A 14,297-nucleotide genomic window follows, 5' to 3' on the forward strand; every position below is an offset into this window, starting at 1 on the left:
AGAGTTAATTAGTTGATTCAGATGATTAGGTTAATAGCTCGTTTAGAGAACCTTTTCATGATATGCTAATTTTTTGAGATAGGAATTTAGGTTTTTCATGAGCTGTATGCCAAAATCATCAATATTAAAACAATAAAAGGCTCCCACTACTTCAGTTGTGTGTAATGAATCTAAAATATATGAAAGTCTAATGTTTATCAGTACATTACAGAAAATAATGAACTTTATCACAATATGCTATTTTTTTGAGAAGGACCTGTATGCTTCTAGAAACAGGAGAATGTATAACTGAATAAAACTACTGAAAAAAGGATCCTTGTACGTGTGTCTTCTAATGTGATATGTGTAAAAATGATTAAATAATAAATAACCAGTAATTGTAATGAAAAAATGTCCAGTGCTTTTAATACCATCCATCTACCAAAACGTGTTGATGTTACCGAGTTGTAAAATATTCCAAGTCCAACAATTGGTGTAAAGTGCTTTACTGTATAGTCACCACTAGAGGGAGTGCTATACACAAATATGCACTCCTACTTAAGTATTGTGATAATATAAGCATCCAATATGTGTGTAAAATTACCATATGAAGTGCCAATAGTGATGTAAGAAAAATTATAAATCAACAATAAATAATATAAAGTGCCAAGTGCTCAATATCAACGCTCAGTCCAATAATATATGTGTGCCGAATGGCATAGTTCAATGCATAAATGTTAAGGAAATATATATAATATATGGGGCAATCCGACACGAACGCCTCTTTGATTGTATACCACTGCCTAATTGTAAGTGGATGCTGCTTTTTTCATTAAATATTTTATACTGGTACACTATGGACTGTCCCTTATATCAGTGGTCCTCGGGCCCATTAACAGGCCAGGTTTGCAAGATAACTAAATTACATCACAGGTGATCTCATTTGCTGCTCAGTGATTGCAGTATTCTAGTCTGCATCTCCCCAAGGTAATAATTAAAATCCTGCCTATTAGTGGGCCCACGAGGACCGGAGTTGAGGACCACTGCCTTATATAATTTCATGTGAACCCGATGGAGACATATGGAGACCCAGGAATCAACACAGTGTTAAAAGGCTTGATACCCCTTTACGTGGAAGGATCTGTGGTGAGTTTAACACCATAGGGGGAGAGCACCGCACAATTGTTTGAACACTGAAGAGCACAGGAAGCACGGATCACTTAATATATATTTCCTTAGCATTTTTGCATTGAACTATGCCATTCGGCACACATATATTATTGGACTGAGCGTTAATATTGTGGATATTGAGCAATTGGCACTTTATATTATTTATTGTTGATATATAATTTTTCTTACATCACTATTGGCACTTTATATGGTAATTTTACACACATATTGGATGCTTATATTATCACTATACCTATACTAAGTAGGAGTGCATATTTGTGTATAGCACTCCCTCTAGTGGTGACTATACAGTAAAGCACTTTACACCAATTGTTGGATTTGGAATATTTCACAACACAGTAATATCAACACGTTTTGGTGGACGGATGGTATTTAACCTCCCTGGCGCTATGATTATTTCAGATTTTAGGTGCTGAAAGCGGTACCATTATTTTGCATGTAATTCTTAAGGACGAGCAGCCCAAACCAACTATTTATATATAATTTTTGATTTTTTTTTTTACTGTTTACTGTGCGTTCTTCTTTATAACATCCCGGGTATGATGAAATTTGAAACACAAAATCATAAATTATAATATAATAAATAACTATAAATAATAACAAATGATATAATAATAGTACTTTTTATTCAATAAATTGCAATAAATAACATAATCAAAAACACTGACATTTTTTTTTGGCCTAACAAGGATGCAATATTAGTAGTCATATTGCTTCAGTAAATGTCCCGGGTGTGGAAAATTTTAAAACATGGTACAGCACAAAGTCCGACGTCACAATCAGGACAATGGTACCGCGTTTCTTTTTCAGATTTTTCTTCCAGTGTCGTCACGTTTAAAGCAGCAAACCACACACATCCTTGTGGGTGCGGACTTCTTTTCCATTAGTGAAATGTGGTCCATAAAGTTGCGACCAGTCAGGCGTTCGGGGTTCACAACACCAGCAGCATGACGTCCGAATCTATTTACAGCCGTTGGTGTTTGGTGCTTGAGAAATATAAGTTCGGCAATTTTCCAAAGTCCGCATGAACCACAGGCCTGTCACACTTTTTTTTTTAGTAGAATAAATGCGTTCCAAAAACATTGTTCAAGAAGATGCCTGAAGATTTTTTTGTAATATTTTTTTTGTTGTTTCAAATAAAAAGTCATGGCCTGGTCAGCTCTGTCCATACCTCCCATGGTGGTATTGTAATCCATCACCAGTTGTGGTTTCATTACGTCTTTTCCTCCTTTTGTGTGTACCATGACAGTAGAGGTGTTGTGGATGGTACTCATTAGGCACACATCTCAGTGCCATCATTTTGCCTTTCTGCCAGGCAACTATTTCTCCTGCCTTGAGCTTTTTATTGGCAAAGGTTGGCGGCATGTCACGCCGGTTAGCTCTAACGGCCCCATATGCATCCGTCTTGTTGTGTAGAAGGAACTCATAGAGTTCTGGAAACGTATAAAAATTGTCTGTGGTTACACAGTACCCCTGATTCAGCAATTGCTCAATCAAAGTAAGAACCAAAGCGGTTGCCATTACATAACTGCTGAATCGTTTGTGTAATTTGGTTCCTTTCCCGGTGTATAGGACCGAATTCCAAATCTAACCAGTGCTGGATTCACATAGCATGAATGATTTTATGACAAATCGTGCTTTCTTTGACGCTATATACTGTATCCCGCTGAGTCTTCCTTTGTAGGCCATTAGACTTTTGTCGATACAAATGTCTCTATCTGGTACATAGGTCTGCTGGAAATTTTTCAGAATAATTTGGTAAACCTCCCAAATCTTTTTGAGTTTTGGAGCTGGATGAGAAGTCTCATCAAATGCTTCATTATTTGCAAAGTGCAAATATTTCCTAATGAGCGAAAATTTGTATTTTCCGACATGACTGTGCCAAAAAAAGGAGTGGCCAGTAATTTGTTGGTGGTCCAATACCACTTCTGCAGGGGTTTCCCCACCACTTCCTGCAGAACAATTAGGCCCAGAAACTTTCAGATGTCCGCTTTGGTCACTGGTTCCCACATTCTGCTCCTTGAAAACCTCTGATGCCCAGCAGCTTGTTGCTCCTGGTACCGATTTGTTTTCATAACAATCTTTTCAATAACCTCATCGGTCAAAAAGAGTTGGAGGTACGCCAAGGGGTTGTCATCCTCAACATCCATTTTGATACCAGGTGCTCCAGTAAACGGGAATCTTGGGGGCACTACGTGCTCCGTACCGCAGTCAATCGAGCACCAAGTCCGCACATCGCTGGGCACAGTCGCAGGATCATTGCTGAAATCGCTTTCTGTGTCCGATGACGAACTTCCCCACGAATCGCTATCACTCAATTCTGCAAGCGAATCTGTATCGCTGTCGCTGTTTTCCAGCAGGTCATATACCGCTTTTGAGGTGGCGGTGCGCTTTTTTGATGCCATGGTCGTTCTGCAGTTTTCAGACAAAAAGTACAGGAAAAATGCTGGAAAGGCACAGGAGAAAGCACTGGGGGGCATACTAAGGCCAATTTATTTTATTTTAGTAATGTAATCCAATAGGATTACAATATATCAGTGTGTTTGTGTTTTTAACTTGTTGAATTTGCCGCCGGTTCCACCCCCCTGCGGCGTGATGCTCGCAGGAGACGGAAGCCAGGGCACAGAGCATCAGGCGGAAGATCCGGCCACTGGATGCCGGAATACATTGCGGGATCCCCAGGACAAGATAAGTAACCTCTCTTCCAGGATCCAACGATGCTCCCTGGCGGTACCCCGAGTGTGGCTCGGGGTTACCGCTAATGGCACTGAAATTCCACCCCGAGCCACACTCGGGAATACCGCTAAGGAGGTTAAAGCACTGGTCACTTTTTCATTACAATTACTGGTTATTTATTATTTAATAATTTTTACACATATAACACTAGAAGACACACATAAAAGGATCCATTTTTTTAGTAGTTTTATTCAGCTATACATTCTCCTGTTTCTAGAAGCATACATAGAGTAGCACCACAGCCCCATATATATTTATTCTACATTAAAAATAGCTAACTTTTTTATTTTCAAACTGTGAACTTTTAAAATCTTCTTGAACTCCTAAGAGTCAGTTGCCCATTTCTGTTGTTTATGTTTAGGGGCATTCTCCAGCATCCATAGAGGGGGGCATGTTTGCTTTGGGAACTGCCTTCCCCTAAATCAGGGAGAACTGCCTTCTCTTAAATCAGTGAATTTATCTGAAAATATCCTACATTTGATCGTTTGAATAAACATACTGTAAGAATCCCTCACATCTCAAACATCTCTTCCTGGTGTTTATCAAATGATGACAAGTTTACAGTATGTCCAGCAATCTAAAGTAAGCTGAAAGGATAGAAATTTGAAGGCAGTTATTATGAACTTATTTCTGAAAGTGCATGCTCCAGGCTTGTCTTCTTTATACCACCTTTAATAGTGAGTCACTGATCTGAAATATGCATATGGGGGCATATAAGAGCTGGAAAAAAAGTGTAGCATTTGCCCAAACTCGTTTACACCAATGGACACGCTTGCATTTGACATCAGTTTGAGGTCATTCAGAATTCACTGACAGTTGCATCTGACCTTAAGTTGATCTCCATTTTACCTGCATTTGACTTGCAATTCAGCCGCCACCAAAGCATACCAACACAGGCCCTAAACCAGAATGGCTACCAAAGTCAAGAGGACTTACAGTATATTGCCCTATGCAGTTTCCAACAACCACCTCCTCTAGGAAAGCATTGCCAATTCCCGAAGGACTGTATGCTTAATGTAGAACCATTCACTAGAATGGAGGCATAGAAAAGAGTCAATATACTGTACCTAATGCCCCTCTCAGTGTATACTTTACCCTATCTCATTCTTCAATCATTTTACCCCTACAATGATGCTTGTATTCATTCTTATTTTTAACATATAAAGTTTATATGAATTTCTTAAACAGGGACACAAATATCGCCATAAAACAATATTATTTTTTCTTCTTTTTGCCTGCTGTGGCAGTCTTTTTTGTACTAGCAGTAGATGGAGGGATGGAAGTGTCATCCTTATGCGTGATTAGATCTTGTCCACTTTTGTTGTTATCAGTCTGGTCATTGGACATCTGAACATCTTCCGGTAAAGCACTAGCTCTCTCTGTCTGCATCTGCTCAATTTTTTTGGCTTCCTCTTCTGCCTTCAATGCTTTAAGTCTAAATAAAAAAGACATTCAGCAAAAGAACATTTCTTAGCTATTGTGTTATTCAGAAAAATTCAGGGAATCCAAATCACCCCTATAGATTTATGATGTTACCTTGCTTCTTCTTCTTCCTTGATCTGCTGCAGTCGTGCCTGTTCGGCTTGTCTGATTTTGTTTTTTGGGATTTCAGCCTTCAGTTCTTCTAAATATTCGTAGGCCGGGAAGAATACTTTCAGGAAAAATATGTTGATCTGGTGGAACCACTTATCAGTTGCACCTTTCTTCTGCAGTTTTTCTGCAAAAATAATGAATGTTAACAGAGCAGTTATATTGGGGGAATTTTACTTCACTTCCTGACCTGTAAAATTCAACAGGAAGAGAGAGGATATCTTGACAATATGAAGGATATTCCCTCTTAAACAATTGTCAAAAGAACAAGTGTCCCCATTGGAAGATTTCGTCTCTATCCCTGTTCTGGTGGCTACTCAGAATTTTGAATTTGAATTTACCTTTGCTTTTATTCCCACTGACATCAGTGATTAGGACAATAAGAGAGTAAATCTCTGTAACTGGGTAATAAAATCTTCACAGACGTTCTAACCCCTCACCACCCTATCCAAATCTAAAAAGATGTTTTGCCTTTAGTTATACTATAACCACTTCCCCATGGTGTAAAGCATATATGCGTCAGCTGACTCCACAGTTTTCGTTGAGAGCATGCTTCCATGATATGATTGGGAGCCAGTGGGATAGGATCTTGATCAGGTAACCTCTATATATGTCGGTGACACCAGTGAATAGGTTAGAGATGAAGAAAAAAGTAAAAAAAATGCATAACCGCAAATGTTCTGTGTTGTCTAGTTAGGTTGCATGTTTATGGGGAGAGAAGCAATGTGTTTGAAGGTACTAATAAACGTTTCATGCTTGGGGAATGGAAATTTTTAATTTAAAGTGGGTAAAATTGCTTCCATCAACTGCTTCATAAGTTATTTTATTTTACTCCTTGGCATAACTTCTGCTACAACTGCTGCTATACATTCAAATGTGGATATATACCGCCATCTTGTGTTTATAATGATATTGGATGCATAGTTCAGATCTTTAAAGCAATCCTGTACGAAGCATAAAGTAATCAACATATGCTGTACAGTAGGCACCATAAACAGCGGGTTTAGGGAAAGAAAAAAAAAAAGATCAGATTCTCCCATCCACCTCGCTTTGCTAAGTCTAAAAATGGACTTGTGTACAACCAGGGTGCCCATACATGGACCAAAATGAACCAGCCGAGTTTCAATCCATGTATTGCCCGCTTAAGAGGGGACTTCCCTCACTTTGTAGAGTTCTCCTCTCACTTTCCGGTGTGTCTATGGGGCAGGATGTAAACAGATATCTCCCCAAATAGTTTTAATTGCAGACTGGGCTACTTTTTGTAGTTCTCTGCACCATTTCTGCAATAATGTAGTTTTCTCTCAATGCGCGTCTATTAGTCTATAATGTTTCCTTTCTGACAAATTAAAGTGGATGTAAACCCTCACATATACTTAGTGAAATGAACAGCCTCAGATGATACACAGAGATTAAACAAATCCTTTTACAAAAGTTTTACTTGTATATGTGCTGTCTTCAGCTTTAGAAAGTGCACATTTATGGCACTTTTCCACTGCAAGTACCGGCTCGGCTCTACTCGGCCCTGCTTGGCCCGGTTTGCTTTTCCCCTGCTGGTACCGCATGGTACGGTGTTGGAACGGTTCGGTACGGTACGGTATAGGTTTGCTTTTCCACTAAAGTAGTACTAAAGTTAAGTGGGTGGGATAACAACGGGGTGGGTGGGATTCTCTGACCAATCAGTGGCTAGAAGTGACTGCATGCAAAGGATTGTGGGATATGGTACCAGTTATGGTACCTGTTGGAACCACAATCGAGTAGGTACTGTTTTTTCAGAGCCGTACCGTTCGGTTCCATGCAGTGGAAAAGCACCGCCGTACCGTACCGTACCGAACCGTTCCGACACTATACCATGCGGTACCAGCAGTGGAAAAGCACAAAAGAGTGCCGAACCGTTCGGTTCCATGCAGTGGAAAAGCGCCATTAGAAAGTGCACGTCCTGTTAGAATGTTATCTTCCGGAGATCAAACCTGTAGGAGGGAAGTTTGGCCATACACTGTGAGACAGCTGATTGGAGGAAAGGCACACACCCCCTTCCCACATAGGCAGAGGAAGGAAAAGCTGTGCTGTGAATAGACTAGCTCCCTGCTAATCTATTTGTAGCACCCATCCTGACACAAAATTCAGCTTGTTTTTATTACAGTTGACAGAGGACTTGGCAGAAGTTATGCTGAAAACAGAATAACGGAGAAAGAGCAAGCCACAGGACTTAGGGATTGAAGAGAAATAGGTAAACACTACTGATAGATGTGCCCAGGTCCAATTTCATTAATCAGGTTTACATCCACTTTAACATCTCAACAACTGTTCAGCAGGGATGCTTTCTAGCCCGTCAAATATGCTATTAGCCACTACAGGAAGACTACAAATCTGTACATGTAATACAACAATGAACTAGAACAGATAACAAGAACAAACTTCAATGAATCCTCAAAATGGTTTTAATTGAAAAGTTACACTAAAGATGCATTACTGTATATGCTAGTATTGTTTTTATTATCCTGATTCACACAAGCAACTCATTTTTCCTGGATTCCACATTGTAAAAATAGGACCTCACTCTCTGAATACATTTACGAATGCCAATACTCACTTGTGGACTGGAAAGGAAGAGGTGGGCTCCGTTTCTCATTTGTTTTTAAGGCATTGATCAAATCCTGCTCTAGCATCACATAATCAGTCTTATTCTGTAAATTAGGCGAAGGAGAAATAGAATTGTAATACACATCATTTATTCTTGTAAAGACATGAAAGCATGTGAAAACACATATCACAATGGTCCCTATTTACACTAGTGGTAGAAATACAAGTTTGTATTACAGCTCAGTAGTTCTTGTACAGCATTTATGTCTGTTTAATGCTGTCTTCTTGTAAGACAATGTGAACAGTTTATATATTGGTATGGGGCACATTTCAGGTAATTTTGGTTGACAATGGATACATTTTCCAGCACCGGTCTACCAACCTAATTAGTTTTGACATTCTTTAAAATTTGTCTTTTTTTTTTAAACTTTTACAATTTTTTACTGATGTACTGATGTATTATTCCTCAATAAAAATAATCCTGAGGATGTCAGACCCATAAAAGAGCTTATACTCAGGGGCGTAACTACAGGGGATGCAGGGGTTGCAATCGCTACCGGGCCCCATGCTCCAGGGGGCCCGGTAGCAAACCAGTGGGTGAACTTCCAGGATCGCAAAGGTCACACTTGCGACCGGACCCTGGCATTGCACCACTGTGGGGAGGCCCCAAGATTGCAGGAAGGGGGCCCACAAGATTGCAGGAAGGGGGCCCACTGCAGAACCTGTGAAAGAATCCTGGTGCGGGACTGTAATAAAAGGCCATGCAACGAGTGTAAAGAGCCCCAGGATTAGTGGGAAGAGCCCTGGGCTTGAAGGTAAGGGCCCCGGCCAGGGGTCTGGGGGGCCCTTCATGGTTTCTTGCATCAGGGCCCTGAAGGTTCTAGTTACGCCTCTGCTTATACTGTAATGTCGCACTCATACAAAGGACCTGTTTTACTGGGAGCCAATTTGAGAACTACAGTATATTTTCAGTGAGCACATAATTTAAAATAGTATCACAATGTTTTACTTTATGGTGGAACTAAAGGCAAATAGAGTAGAGTAAAGGAGGGTTATAATAACCCGTCATTTTTTTTTTTCCCATCTGTAACCTATTGGCTGGAGATTTCCCTTCGCTTGTCACATAGCCACAACAGGAAGTGAGGGAAAATCCCTCCAAAGTGAGGGAATCCCTGGTTGTCACCAGGGTCACTATAGCTAATGTTCCCATTGGAAACTCCCTGTCTCTATTTCTGTCCTGATGAGAACCGAAAATGTGGGATGTGGATTTTTTTTTTGCCTTTGCTCTGTGATAATAGTAAACGTTCAATTAGGGAGGGAGAATGTCCCTAACAGGGGCACTGACAACAATAAAAACTGGACAGGTGTTCTAATGCAAAACTAAAAAAAAAAAAAGTTTTGCCTTTTAGGTATGCTTTAAAGTCCCCTTCACAGTTCACACAGATGGTCAGATCAGATCCATTCAGTTTTTCAGGTTGATCTGAACTGAATTCTTATGTTAGGTCTTTAGGCAGGGAGATGTAAATGGATGTGCATCTGTTCACATCTGGATATCTCTGAGTCCATCTAGGTCCAAAACAAAAAACACAGAAAAGTTCTGTTTCCTTTTCCATTTTTTTTTGGACATAAATGTGATGGCTCTGATGTAGTCTGATGTAACTGTAACTGGTTGCACACCCATTTACATCCGCCTGCCCAGAGACCCAACCTGGGACCAAGAATCGTCGATTCCCACCAGCAGCTGCCCATATGAATTAGCCGTTACTCCTTTGTTACATCATCCTTCTGTGATGAATATACCCAGGACCATAGTACCTAAAAAAAAAAAAAAAATAGAGAACTTCACTAGCTCGTGAAATTTTGGTTTCTGGAGAAGCAATTTCGAAGGAATTTAATACAGAGAGGTGGCAGAATTTTACAGATGTAATTTCTTAAAGCAGAGCTCCACCCAAAAGGGGGATCTCTGCTTGTCTGCTTCTTCCTCTGCCACATTTGCCACCTTTTGGGGGGGGGGGGAGCGGGTACCTTGTTTTGACAGGTACCTGCTCCCACTTCTAGCTGAGCTTGTCGCAGCGAACTCAGTCAAAAGTCCAGTTTCCCTTAATAGAGGTAGTGATGGCAGCACCCTATAGCCGACTGAAAAATCGGCTCAGGTGAAGACACTGCTGGATTCATGGACAGGTAAGTGTCCTAATATTAAAAGTCAGCAGCTATAGAATTCTTTAGCTGCTGCCTTTACTTTTTTATTTTTTTGCAGGAGCCTGGAGCATACAGAGAATGTGTATGGAAGTGTATCTATGCAATGTAATTAGGCTTTTACTTGGGTTGTAGTTTTTAGGGCAATTCTTAAACATACACGTTTAATATAGTGGATTAGACCTGAAAAGCAAACATACATTCAAATATTCAAGTTTTCCAGGCAGTTTTATAGTGAGGTAGGCCAAAAGGAACCAGAAAACCCTCCATTGAATCAGTGTGTGAAGCACAGTATTGTCTTCTAAAAACAAAAGAGAACTTCCATCACAAACCCAACACTCAAGGGGTTTTATTCCTTATTTTTGCATAGTGGGTAGAGTCATGCAAACCATTCCTTTATGTTACTCGTTCATCCAGTACAGTTGATCAAACGGCATTAAGGAATGAGGAATACAAGGGCAATGAGGAATGAACCACTTGTCTCTGGAATTGGCCAAGCATTTATTTACCTTAATGCATTCTACGCATTAAGGAAAAAACCTTATGTGATGAATTTGTACCCCCTCACCCCCTTTATACTTACCTGAGCCCAATCCCGATCCAGTGATGTGCATGAGAACAGTGGCTCTCCCGTCTCTGTCCTGTCTCGCTGCACAGACTGATAGCAGAGGGAGCCATTGGCTTCTACTGCTGTTAAAAAAATTCTGTGACGAGGGATCTGGGGGGTGGGGCCGAGCCATCCTGTCTGTGTCAATGGACGCAGACAAGGTGGCTTGGGAGCGAGCCCGCACAAGCTCCTGTATAGAGAGCAGCTTCCTATGGGGGCACTCGCCAAGAGAAGAGGATCAGGGCTGCTCTATGTAAAACCATTGCACAGAGCAGGTAGGTATAACTTCTTTATTATTTTAAAGGAAAAAACAAAGCGAACAAATAATGTTACTTTAAGTATTATATTACAAGAGAGAGATTGAGAGAAAGAAAATGTTATATTTAATACTAACCAGATGTGGATGATCTAGCGCGTGATCTGTTACATCTTCTGGGATCTCATCTGTAACAGATAGTTGACTTTGTTCACTTTGAGAAAGTTCACTGATTGACTGACTTAATAGCTCATCTGTGACATAGGTGATAGCACAGCCAAACAGCGCCTCAAAGAACTCAAGGAATGTAAGCTGACAAGGAAAAAAAACTGGTTAACAATCATATACATAAAATAGCTTTAAAATAAATAATATCTCAGGGCTTCTCCTATTAATATAAAATCTACAGTATATACAATTATGGAGCAGCTAACATCTATGTGGAATCACCAAACACAAAAGTAAAAAATACAGTTGTGCTCATAAGTTTACATACCCTGGCAGAATTTATGATTTCTTGGCCATTTTTCAGAGAATATGAATGAGAACACAAAATCTTTTCTTTCACTCATGGTTAGTGTTTGGCTGAAGCCATTTATTATCAATCAACTGTGTTTACTCTTTTTAAATCATAATGACAACAGAAACTACCCAAATGACCCTGATCAAATGTTTACATACCCCAGTTCTTAATACCGTGTATTGCCCACTTTAACATCAATGACAGCTTGAAGTCTTTTGTGGTATTTGTGGATGAGGCGCTCTTTATCTTCTCAGATGGTAAAGCTGCCCATTCTTCCTGGCAAAAAGCCTCCAGTTCCTGTAAATTCTTAGGCTGTCTTGCATGAACTGCATGTTTGAGATCTCCCCAGAGTGGCTCAATGATATTGAGGTCAAGAGACTGAGATGCCAGAACCTTCACTTTATTCTGCTGTAGCCAATAACAGGTCGACTTGGCCTTGTGTTTAGGATCATTGTCGTGTTGGGATGTCCAAGTACGTCCCATGCGCAGCTTCCGGGCTGATGAATGTAAATTTTCCTCCAGTATTTTTTTAAAAACATACTGCATTCATCTTGCCATCAATTCTGGCCAAATTTCCTGTGTCTTTTGTAGCTCACACTTTCCCAAAAACATCAGCAATCCACCTCCATGTTTCACAGTAGGAATGGTGTACCTTTCATCATAGGCCTTGTTGACTCCTCTCCAAATGTAGTGTTTATGGTTGTGGCCTGAAAGCTCAATTTTAGTCTCATCACTCGAAATGAAGTTTGTGCCAGAAGGTTTGAGACTTGTCTCTGTGCTGTTTGGCGTATTGCAAGCAGTATACTTTGTGGCATTTGCGTAGTAATGGCTTTCTTCTGGCGACTCGACCATACAGCCCATCTTTCTTCAAGTGCCTTCTTATTGTGCATCTTGAAATGGCCACACGACATTTTTTCAGAGATTCCTGTATTTCACCTGAAGTTATTTGTTTTTTTCTTTTTTTCCCGAACAATTTTCCTGGCAGTTGTGGCTGAAATTTTAGTTGGTCTATCTGACCGAGGTTTGGTTTCAACAGAACCCCTCATTTTCCACTTCTTGATTAGAGTTTGAACACTGCTGATTAGCATTCTCAATTCCTTTGATATCTTTTCATATCCCTTTCCTGTTTTATACAGTTCAACTATCTTTTGCCGCAGATCCTTTGACAATTCTTTTGCTTTCCCCATGACTTAGCATTCAGAAACGTCAGTGCAGCACTGGATGAAAGATGCAAGGGTCTGTCAGGAGTCCAGAAACCCATTTGACCTTTTATACACACACTAATTAATAGGAAACTGATCAAAGGTGAGGATGGTTACCTTTAATAGCCATTCAAACCCCTTGTGTCAACTTGTGTGCATGTTATCAGGCCAAAATCACCAGGGTATGTAAACTTTTGATCAGGGTCATTTGGGTAGTTTCTGTTGTCATTAGGGTTTAAAAAGAGTAAACACAGTTGATTGATAATAAATGGCTTCGGCCAAACACTAACCATGAGTGAAAGAAAAGTTTTTGTGTTATCATTCATATCCTCGGAAAAATGTCTACAAAATCATAAATTCTGCCAGGGTATGTAAACTTATGAGCACAACTGTATGTATTATAAGTAGTGCAGTGCTGCTTTAAGGTAATATTTTCCATCTCAAGTGCAAAAATAAAACATATAATATTATACTCAAATATTTACTGTAATACAAGTGTTATCATACATTCAACCCAAAAATTATATAAATATGTGTGTGAGAGAGAGAAAGTAAAGTCTAAAGTCCCAATTGATGAATCACAGAAAAGTTGTGCAATGTGTCACAGATGTAAATGTACATGATTTCCCAGCATGCCAAACCAATCCACTCAGATGTGCCCTCACTTATTTTGGAGGACCTCAGTCTTAACATATAAAGCCTTAAGACACGGGTTCCACAGGCAGGGCCGCTGATAAGGCAGTACAGTCAGCCCTTCTGTACTGGGCCCGAGCCCTATCAGATTAAAAGGGGGGCCTGAGCACCTGCCTAGCAGGAGGTCCAGCAGTACTGCCCTATGGCTGACACTTGTTGGTCTTGAGCAAGGCTTCTACTTTTGTTTTCTTCCTCCGGCTGCACTGCAGGGGGATCGGTTCTAGTATCTTCTCCCACTTTCTGGGACCCCTGTGTGCCCATTTCCCCCGCTGTGCTGCCATTTTCCCTCCTCTCCCGCCGGCAGGTGCTGAGGGCAGCTGCAGAGGGCTTGGAGTCAGGGTTTTTCAGGGTGGTGAGCGGAGGAGGCACCATCCTGAATGAACACACCAACCTGAATGAACACACGATCACTCACTGTGGGGTGCAGATATTGCTTCCAGGCCACTATTTGCTTCAATGGGTCTTGTTTGACGAGGGCATAATTTCTGCCATGGCTGCAAATCATAGCACTGCGGGGGTTTAATATTAGCAAAAATATAATTTAATATTTTCGGAGGAGGTCTCTGTCAGGTAGGCTGAACGGGGCCCATGATTTCTATCAGCAGCCCTGTCCACAGGTCTCCTGCTTAGTCCACTCCTTAGTACTTCTCAGGGTCAGATAAATTCATAAGGAAGAATAAAGAAACTTCATAGTGCTACCTTTGAGAAAGTCAGGTAGCTAGTTCTGTCTTGGGGCCGGTTCAC

The 14,297-nt window shown here is 40.5% G+C and overlaps 1 protein-coding gene across 2 annotated transcripts in view; it reads right to left on the reverse strand.

The window, feature by feature from the left end:
- Positions 1 to 4,674: 4,674 nt before the first annotated feature.
- Positions 4,675 to 14,297, reverse strand: part of RSPH10B (radial spoke head 10 homolog B) — a 73,420-nt gene continuing 63,797 nt past the window's right edge. For both annotated transcript variants that reach the window (XM_082261882.1, XM_082261881.1), the window contains exons 16-19: positions 11,274 to 11,447; positions 8,087 to 8,180; positions 5,443 to 5,623; positions 4,675 to 5,341 (exon numbers count right to left, since the gene is read on the reverse strand). In XM_082261882.1, the coding sequence (XP_082118008.1) occupies positions 5,122 to 5,341; positions 5,443 to 5,623; positions 8,087 to 8,180; positions 11,274 to 11,447 (669 nt within the window). In that variant the 3' untranslated portion in view covers positions 4,675 to 5,121. The remainder of the gene's footprint in view (positions 5,342 to 5,442; positions 5,624 to 8,086; positions 8,181 to 11,273; positions 11,448 to 14,297) is intronic.

The sequence above is a fragment of the Pelophylax lessonae genome (assembly GCF_965119305.1).
Source record: "Pelophylax lessonae genome assembly, chromosome: 6".
In the NCBI taxonomy this organism is placed as follows: domain Eukaryota; kingdom Metazoa; phylum Chordata; class Amphibia; order Anura; family Ranidae; genus Pelophylax; species Pelophylax lessonae.